Source organism: Eucalyptus grandis, chromosome 1, assembly GCF_016545825.1.
Source record: "Eucalyptus grandis isolate ANBG69807.140 chromosome 1, ASM1654582v1, whole genome shotgun sequence".
Classification (NCBI taxonomy): Eukaryota; Viridiplantae; Streptophyta; class Magnoliopsida; order Myrtales; family Myrtaceae; genus Eucalyptus; species Eucalyptus grandis.
Window position 1 is genome coordinate 32,071,657 of NC_052612.1, and position 10,255 is coordinate 32,081,911.

General features: G+C 39.2%; 1 protein-coding gene across 2 annotated transcripts; it reads left to right on the forward strand.

The window, feature by feature from the left end:
- Nucleotides 1-1,024: 1,024 nt before the first annotated feature.
- LOC104414706 (salicylate carboxymethyltransferase-like) lies at nucleotides 1,025-3,625 on the forward strand. 2 transcript variants are annotated; one of them, XM_039303364.1, is made up of 4 exons: nucleotides 1,025-1,144; nucleotides 1,734-2,165; nucleotides 2,271-2,525; nucleotides 3,096-3,625. In XM_039303364.1, the coding sequence occupies exons 1-4, from the start codon at nucleotides 1,070-1,072 to the stop codon at nucleotides 3,456-3,458; spliced, it is 1,125 nt and encodes a 374-aa protein (XP_039159298.1). In that variant the 5' UTR covers nucleotides 1,025-1,069; the 3' UTR covers nucleotides 3,459-3,625. The 2 variants fall into 2 exon arrangements, with proteins under 2 accessions (XP_039159298.1, XP_039159301.1); XM_039303367.1 differs by having other exon boundaries at nucleotides 3,099-3,458.
- The last annotated feature ends 6,630 nt before the right edge of the window (nucleotides 3,626-10,255 follow it).

A 10,255-nucleotide genomic window follows, 5' to 3' on the forward strand; every position in this document is an offset into this window, starting at 1 on the left:
TCACTTGACTTCAGAGGCCCTAGGTAATGAATCTAAGACGAATATTACGTCAACAAAGAAATTCAAACGCAAATTAATTTCCCTTCATTACTATTATCCTAAAGTGATTATAAGAGAAATGATTATGTGATAGTTTTTAATCTATTATTAGAATAATAGTTTATTCTAGATTACAGAAAAATCAAATAACAAATAATTATAAATTTTCACAGGGCCCATTCTTTTAAAATTTGTGACTTACAACAAACTGTTTTTCTCACAATAACTCAAAGACTATTATTCCAACAAAGCTCTTAATATAACTTTGCTAGCATATGTCTGATTAGAAAAAGGATAGCGGAAGGGCGATGAAAGCTAGCATTCCCTTCTAGGTTACTGAAAGGGCCACACTTTCTTTATGGAATGTTCAATTTAAGTCAAAACTACTTCATATTACTTATGATATGAAAATTCAAGATTGGTGAATTTGTCACAACAACCCTATCAAGACACTAGTAGTTTAGAAAGTCTCTCTACACAAATTATGCCTAAGTTAGATAACGCAACACGAGCCATTCAAAAGTTCACTCACGACATAAATCAAACTCATGATCTCCTTGAAGACAAGTGACCCCTTTACTACTAGACCAACCATCTTGGTGGTAACTTTGTTTCATTTTGTACAGCAACCAGAGGTATGGAATATCCTTCTCTTGCCCATTAAAACACTCGTTAAGAGAGCATGCTATAATTTTCTCATAGAATGCACGTTTTCAATGCATCAATAATTGTTTCTATTATTTGAATTTTTCAGCTAGTGGCACTCGTTCATTGCACTCTTGAAGATAAATAACCTCCCTTTAAGTTCAACTACATACATGTCAATCAATATATGAGGACCACTCCGTGCAAACTCAAGGCCACGCGTGTTCCACACTCGAATTGGACTTGAGTTACATTCAACGTGGAAAGTCGAGACAACGTGCCCCAAAACTGTCTATAAGAAGCGCCTCAAACCAATTCAAATGCAAGCCAACAAAGAGAACAGAGAGAGAGAGAGAGAGAGAGAGAGAGAGAGAGAGAGAGAGAGATGGAAGTCATGCAAGTTTTGCACATGAATGGAGGAATGGGAGAATCAAGTTATGCTAACAACTCATTGCTTCAGGTGCATCTCTCATTATCCTGTTGTGGGCACATATCATCTCCAATTCGTTTGCATTAAAAGATTGTTTACACACTCCTTTGTGATTATGTACCACAATTTGATTTCTTCATTTAATATCAAACTAGGGTTCTTTTATTTACCAAGATTTTTAATTCTATATACAAAAGACGATATTTTACCATGCCTTTCAGGACAATGTAACTTATCTTTTAAGCATTCAATTTGTGACCCCAATTCGTATATATACTATTAATCAACAAAATTTCTCTTAAAAAGAACGTACGATAAAGGGTATAACAAAATATTAGATCTTGCATGATCATTGCAATCTTAAACAAACACAATCCTGTGATATTCTCATTGGATTAACATGGAAAATGCATGGAATTTGCAATACTCGCTCATTATATATGAACCGCTCGCATATTCAATCAAGAATACATCATTGGATATATTCGTCAATATAAGCAATACCATTTATGATTTATTTCTCTATATAGATATAACCGAAGACAGAAGCCTTTTTTCTTGATATTGAGTCAATGCTTTCTGCTTTTTTCTCTTTTCTTTTTTTTTTTTTTTTTGATAGAGGAAGGTGCTATTGACGACAAAGCCCATAATGGAGGCAGCCGTCACAGCTCTCTTCTCTACGGCCGCCGCCACCTTCCCCGCGAGCCTCGCCATTGCAGACTTGGGCTGTTCCTCTGGCCCCAACACTCTCTTTGCCGTGTCCGAGATCATCAACATCATGAGCAATCTCTGCAAGGCGACCAAGCAAGAGCTGCCGGAGATCCAAGTGTTCTTGAACGATCTCCCGGGGAACGACTTCAACACCATCTTCAGCAGCTTCTTGCCGAGATTCCAAGAGAAGTTGAGTGAGCAAATGAAGAGCAAGAACGGAGCGTGGGCAACATTGTCGTGCTTCTTCAATGGCGTTCCTGGTTCGTTCTATGGGAGATTGTTCCCTCGGGAGAGCCTACGATTGATTCATTCTTCATACAGCCTCCATTGGCTGTCTCAGGTAATGATTTGATCCACAGTTATATTTGTTAACTTGATGGGAAGCAAACTCTCTCTCTCTCTCTCTCTCCTTCCCTCCCTTACTCTGTTTTTTTTTTGTTGTCAGGTCCCACGAGGCCTAGAGGGAAACAAAGGCAACATATATATGTCGAGATCGAGCCCTCCAAGTGTGCTTAGGGCATACTACGAGCAATTCCAGAGGGACTTCTCAACGTTCTTGGAGTGTCGTGGGCAAGAGTTGGTGGTGGGAGGGCTTATGCTATTGACCCTCCAGGGTCGAAGAAGTGACGATTCTTCAAGTAAAGAGTGTTGCTACATTTGGGAGCTCTTGGCTATTGCTCTCAATGAGATGGTCTCCGAGGTACCAAAAAAATAGTCTCCAGAGTACTTGAATGGTCGCGTGCACATTAGGATAAAATCAAGGTTGATTTTTTTAAATTGCTTCTATGGAAAACTGTAATATTGTACCGTAGTACCCGTTGAGTTTCGTTATTGCTCTAGGAATAAGGTATATTATTGCTGATTCTAAAGTTCCAAATGTTTTTGCTAGATGACCTAAAAGATTTTCTTGTGAAACTCTAGCTAGAATTTTCACATAAATACTTTGAACCAAAGCAATAATGCAATTTGGAAATCATACCAAATCTATGCGCTTTCTTGTACTCGGGAAAGTTACAATAAAGAGATAAATTTATCAGGTGTTTGGATTACACACTCATTCCCTCTTTAGTATGATTTAGACCCAATTTAAGTGAAATTGACACTTACATGAGAGGAATCGCATATAAGAGCAGTATGCAATAGACACATTCCCCATTACCTAAACAAGTAACTATGACTATTACAAAGATATTATACTAACAACTTATGATTTTACAATTGTTTCTTATTTTTGGTTGCAAAATCTAAAATTTTGTGCATGGCGCTCAAGCAGGGACTCATAGAAGAAGAGAAAGTGGACTCCTTCAACGTCCCTATGTACACACCCTCACCAAAGGAAGTACGAGGGGAAGTCCAAAAGCAAGGGTCATTCTCAATTGATTGCTTGGAGGTGTCCGAAGTGAATTGGAGTGTCCTTGACACCAATTTCAACCCTAATGTTGTGTTGGAGGATGGGGGATACAATATGGCCAAGTGCATGAGAGCCGTGGCTGAGCCCTTACTCATTGAGCACTTTGGTGAAGAGATCATAGATGAGGTCTTCAAGAGATATAGGGCTCAACTCGTCGATGCCATGTCCAAGGAAAAGACTGCATTCGTCAACATCATCATTTTGCTAAAGAAAATCACGTAGATAAATCGCAAAAATCTCAGAGTGAACACGTTATATTTATATGGACGGTTATGGTGAAGTCACAAGTGTGTTTCCGATGGTTTGAAGAAGGCGTGGCTGTTTCACTTGTATTACTTCTTGTGTCTTATCTTGTGCTAACAAAATGCAAAAAAAATTGCTACAAGTTAAAGGGCTTGACATTTGGGATTAAGGATTTTTCTTTCGTATATCCACCATAATGCATTGGTTTAATTTGAGCGAGTTATGTGCTTTGGTTTTATTTTAGCCAAGAAAATAAAACAAGAGAGCTAAATGTAGTACGATTCCTATCTAGAGAATTCTGAATGAGAAAAAACGGATAAATCAAAAACGAAATTAGAAACTCAACAATACGAGTTTCCCAATAATGTCAACGAAGCATTTGAAAGGTTTTACTGCAACATATGGAGGTTATACCATACAATGATTTTGGAAAAAGAATACTGATTTTAAAGGTATATATACTGTTGTATAATCTCAAACAAATATTTTCTTATTGGCTCCTAAATTTTGACGGTCTATTTAATCAGTCGCTACATAAAAGATTAGGAGTTAATCTTGATTCTTGTATAAAAATATTAATATTGCAAATTAATTTAAGAATTACCATGTCTCGCGACCTCCCTTATGGCGTCTTTACGCGCAAGCGGAGGCAGAGGCTAATGGCTCGATAAGTATTAGGTTTAGCACAGACTCTCCCAAGCCCATTAGTTTATGACTTATGGTTTGAATTTTTAACATGCAAGCCAATTTCAAATATGAGTCATCACTAATCGATTTGAGGTGGGTCAATTAAAAACTTAAGTGAAATATTGAGAAGAATACTTTACTCCTATACAACTAAAGAAACTAGGATTGAAGACTTGATTACACTAATTAATCCTTAATGCCATTTCGGTATCTTATCTTGTGTAAATGTCAAGTAAAACATTTATGCAGCATTTTATGTCAATCATGAATTTTAGGACTCAATTCCTTACTAGATTAAGGAAATGGACGAATTCTAGGATTCAATTCCTTATCAGATTAAGGAAATAAAAATTCATTCACCATGAGGCCATAATTGGAATAAGACAGTATTTGCTTTCAAGATTTAACTATGATTTCCATTTTTGGACTTTCTTATCTTTTGTTTTCTTTTAAAGATTCTCATAAGTTTTAAAGGAAAACCACTCAAAGGCTTTTTTTTTTTTTTTTTTTTTTTTTTTTTTGGAAAAATATAAAATTATTTTTGGATTTTCTATTTTTTGAAAAATAAAAACTATCATTAAAATATTTTTATATTAAAATAATAGTATTTTAAAAGACCTGGGTCGGATTCCCGGATCGGGACCTACCCGGATCGTCACTTATTGGCCTGGATGGGCTTGAATTACGGGCTCAGCCTAGGGCTCTCCATTTTCTAAAAAGAGACCCAAGTCCATTTTAAACAAAACTAGGCTCACTCTTAAGAAAATGCCTGGCCCAAGTTCAACCGGCCCATGCGCCACCAGCCACAAACCCTACCCGAATGGAGCTCCACACCCGACCCGGTTTGCAGCCACCAACCGGAATCGCTCCCTCGTCTCTCTCCCCCCGCGATACCCGACGGAGACACCTAACATCAAGGAGACCCTGCAACCTAGATTTCTTTCTCCACTTTCTAAACATTAATCTTCTTCTTGGTTCAAGCACTTTCTTCTTGCTTATTCTCTAGGTATGCACACCAAATCAACATTGTGATTGTGTCTTGCCAGACCGGACTAGTATGTTCTTTTTAATGCCCAAAAGCACTAGTGCATCCATCTCCAATGCCATTTAATTTCCTAAATAAGAAAGATGAAAGTGGCGCATCTATCCTATTGCAACAAGTTACTCTGTTAAGTTCCTTTTTTTGTATTTTCTCCTTTCATCAAGACCAAAATTCAACTAAGTACACTATTGTAAAACACATCGCACCTACGAAAGAAGGGATTCATGTGCTAAACTAACACTATTTGTTATAAGCTAGAAAACTCTCGACTTTCAAAATGTCAGATTTACATCACATCATAAAAGAAGAATGGAAGTAACACAACTATACCAGCAAATGCATTTATACCGGATGATGCAGCTAAGTCATCAATGCAGCCTCCCTAGAAATCATAAAATCCTCAATCCTCTCGACAGCCACTCATATTGAGACCAACCATTCAAAAACAGAGCAGTAACGACTACGACATTTCCAAGACTAATTACACCAAATTCACAAGGGCTCCTCGATACTTCAACAATCAAATTCGCTTGCCCTTTCGCAGTCCTGTGGTATCGAAAGAGAAGACGAAACATCCATTGACTGAAGTTGGCAATACAAGACATGACTCGCTTACACTGATGCAAAGCACACAGATAAAACATCCGAACACGAGACATACTCAAGTAAACCAATCAGACTCCGAATCCGAACCGCCTTCGCGAGAGAGCACGCACCGAAGGTCGGAGACTCGGACCGACGGGGCGGATCGGCGCTTACGGAGAGCGGAGGAGCCGGAGGTGAACTTGACGATCGTGCGGAGGACATGGTGCTGTTCTCGCCGGTCCTTGGCGCGCCGACCGGGTCTCCTCTCGGCCGAACCGGCGCGCCCTCGGCCGTCCACTCCGAGGCAGGCATAGCCCTGCTCTGCTCCTTAGCTCGGCGGCATTGATGGCGCCCGCGAGATGTCCCATCCGTCACTGGCCGTCCTCGAGCGCGTCATCGTCGCCGCGCGAGTTGCAGAGGCGGAGGGGGAAGGAGGAAGGAAGGAAGGAAGAAGAAAAAGAAGAAAGAAGGAGGGGGCCGGGCCAAAGAAGAACAAAAGGTTGGGCCTTGGACCCGCGTGGACGAAAAAGAAGTAGAAGAAAGGGCTGGGCGTGAGAGCTCAGCCCCTGTGGGACCTCTTTTTTTTAAAAGATTAATATAATTAATTTTTCTATAAAGGGAAAATAAAATATGAAATAAAAATTAATGGATGCAAATAAAAACTAAGACCTAGGTGATGCAAAAATCATTTTTGTTACAGTCAAATTGGTCTCTAATTTTCTCTATAATTTTTATTATAAATACTTAGCAAAAAAGTCATGTGTAAACACTACTTTACATCGAGCAAAGGCGGCCATGGATAAGAGAAGGAGCATGGTTATCAATTAAATGAGCGATCTAGCATGCAAAATGTGCTCGAGTTCAACTTTCCAAGTCGCTTGAAACTTCAAGAAAGTAGAATTAGCAATTTCTTTGGATGAGGCAGTTTAGGTTGAGGTGTTGTGTAAATTGGACATCAACATGTATGATATTCAATTTTATTAGAACTTTCGGTAACCGAAATTACGAGATTTGGTGAACATTGTGGAGCTAACTATACGGTGGAAGGTAAAAAAAGAAATAAGAAATTTTTGTATAAGAACCAGAAAAAGAAGCAATTCAGCAAGACAATCGTAGGCTTTCTTCTATAGCGGAGATCTTTGATTGTGATTGCTCAGTCTAAGAGAACCCCGGATCAAGAAGACCCACGCCTCCACCTGGAGAAGGATCGTTTTTCCCACACATGCAATACGTTGAAGAGTGTTGTATAATTAACATGGAAGCTAGTTAGGATCTTACAATTTAAATTAATGAGAAATTTTCAGATAAATAACAAAAAATAATATAAAATATAGGAGATTTTTTTTTTTGATTTAATACCAAGTGTCTATATTTATATATACAGAAAAGTTAGTTGTAGATAATGCATAGTTATAATTACTTACAAATTTGTATATTTTCCACATCTAAATTACATTCAAATCTAAAGTGTTTACAAATAAAATAACTCAATTTGATTGGAAACTCAACAAATCATTGTGTCCTAAGCAAAAGTTCTCGTATGGCCGAAGCCCAAGAAGGCAGGTTCCTTGTGTTTTCTTCTCTTGGCGCAACTCCTTGAGAAACTATTATGTGGCCATTTGAAGCGCGTTTGGTAACGATTCTGTTCTCAGGAGTAGATTCTGATAAGAAATGATTCTTTTTTATTCTATTCCCAAGAACAAATTCTAAACATTTTAAGCCGTTTGATTTGGGCTGGCCTCCGGCGAGCTCATCGAACCGGTTGTCCACTTTTTGATTCTTTCTTTTTTGTTCTCGGAACAATAATAATTTTTTATTTATTCTTGATTCTACTTCAAATCTGTTCCTAGGGACAAAATTTTTACCAAATGCGATTTTGTTCCCAAACTGATCCCGGGAACAAAAAATCAAAATTAGGCACTGTTTGGATGATTACCAAACAGTGCCTTATTCCACGAAAACCCGGCAGCTCAAGAACCAAAAAATCAAAGATGTCCTCCTTTTATAGTCCACCAAAATTTGACCTACTTAAAGAAGATTGGTCCAAACAATTCGGATTGCCATAATGGCCATCGTTCTTATATCATTCTTATATGGGAGGGGAAGGCCACTTTCTCTGAAGGTAAGGATGTTTAATTTTAGGTCTAAAGTTTGACTTTTACCCTTAAGTAAATAGGTAGGATAAAAATTTGAGAATAAATTGAGAGTTAGAGTAGGATACTCATGAATTGAGAGTTGAGTCTCATCAAATATTTAATTACAAAATATGTGTACTCCCTTCCTTTTATTCGGCCAGTTTGACAAAATAAAGTCCAACTCTTGCTGATCGTGGTAAAATTTGGATGGAAGATCACATCATTGGAATTCTTCTGCCGAATCTTGGATTTGTATATATTTACCGTAATTCAAGATAACTATTCATTAAAAACAACATTAAAATTTGAACATCTCAAAATTGTATGAGTTTCAGCACAAACTTAAGACATAATTTAACACAGAGAATAACCAAAAAAGGGAGCCTAGGCACAAAGAGAACAACACCCTCAAGAGTGAGCTCTTACCTCCATCAACTTGGGCACGTCATCAAGCATCCTAGCGTCGGTGGGTTTAGCCCGATGTCTAGCGATCTCCTTGCCCCCATGCATCAGCGCTGACTTTTTCTTCAGCACCAGCCCTGCAGCAAGACAACCAGCCATGCCCCTAGTCCAACACCGACAAGCGAGTCTAGTCATCATCGCATCTGCAAGCTTATAGGCGAAACCAAGCAGTCTGTTGGATTTTTGCGGAAGCGTATGTGTGCAAGCGTGTGTGTGTGTGAAATATGGCTAGGAACTAGCAACAATATGTATATGAGTGGACTGCTACAGTAAAGGAATACAGGGTGAAAAGGAAAGACTTCTATTATGATAATTGGTATTATAAGGGAAGGAAACTTTATGGTTTTTCCTACTAAAGTTAGAGTACACGTCCAATAAGTCCTAGTTATAGGCGTAGGAACACCGCCTCATTCTCAACCGACTTAGACAAAAAGCAATACATATTATCTTTTAAAATTTCTTTCGCATGTTATAGCTGGACGTTACCTAGCTCTTGCTTGTTGCGGCTTCTGCTTGTCGTTAACTTGGACAGTTGTTGCCGCCACTTTTCCTTCTCCATTAAGTATACTTCATTCCTAAGCATACATAGGCTACCCTGTTCTAGGATTTTCCAAAAATGGCTCACCTTTTAACACTTTTCCTCGATCCATAGAATATGTCTGCAATTTGGTCTTCAATTTTACGATACTTTTAGCTTGATCTCCCTGTTGTTTTGTACTTCACGAATGAAGTGAGATTTTATGTTGATATGTTTAGTTCTTCCATCATCTCTTGCATCATTTTGTTAGAACACTTGCACTTGCCTTTAAATGTGCATGTCTTTTCTTTAATGAAATGGGCCATCAAAATGCTCTTAGTTGTAGTTGCTAGCTTTGACTCTGGCTCTCTCGGCTCTTGCTCAAGCTTAGGCTTTTTTAGTTGAGGATGGTGAAAACAAATGCCCAAAACCATCCAAATATGACTAGCTCTAGCTTCACCGTCCCCTACGCCTAGCTCAGTTATGAACCTAGGTGCATCTAGCTCTCATACCACTGTCGAATTTTCGCGGAAGCATATGTGTGCAAGTGTGTGTGTGTGAGAAATATGGCTAGGAATCAATGTGTATATGAGTGGACTGCTTCTATTATGATAGTCGTATTACAAAGGAAGGAAACTTTCTAGTTTTTTCTGCTAGTTAGAGTACACATCCAACAAGTCCTACTTATAGGCATAGGAACACCGCCTTTTTCTCGACCAACTTAGACAGAAAACAATACATATTTAACTTTTAAAATTTCAGCTTGCAAGCTGTTCTTTTGCATGTTACAGCTAAACGTTCCCTAGCTCCTGCTTGTTGCTGACTTGGACAGCTGTTGCTGCCACTTTTCCTTCTCCATGAAGTATACTTCATTCCTAAGCATGCGTAGGCTACCCTATTCTAGGATTTTCCAAAAATGGATCACCTTTTAACACAGTCCTGCCAGTCCACACACGATGCTGGAGAGTTCCCAGTCTCCTGCTGCTGCTGTTGCCGCCTCTGTCGAACCAATCAGCACCACAATGACATGTAGTAACCTCCCGACGAACAAACCTGCTATGAATTACAACGCGTGGATCGCCCATAGCAACAGAGCTTCCCCTGCTGTCAAGCCTTGCTCGCAGTCCAACAATTACAGCCGCCCCCACTCACCCATTGACTCCTGCAATCCGACGAAGCAGCTCAACTTTTACGCCTTTGTCGCGTTTACATTTTCCTGCAAGTTCTTCAGGGTCTTTGCGAGCTGCTGCTCAGCACCATTGGTTATTGCAACATCACCGAGTCTTCCAAGGAGCTGCTAGGCTTCTACGACGCTGTCCCGTAATCCCTCGAGGCACCTACGAGTCCT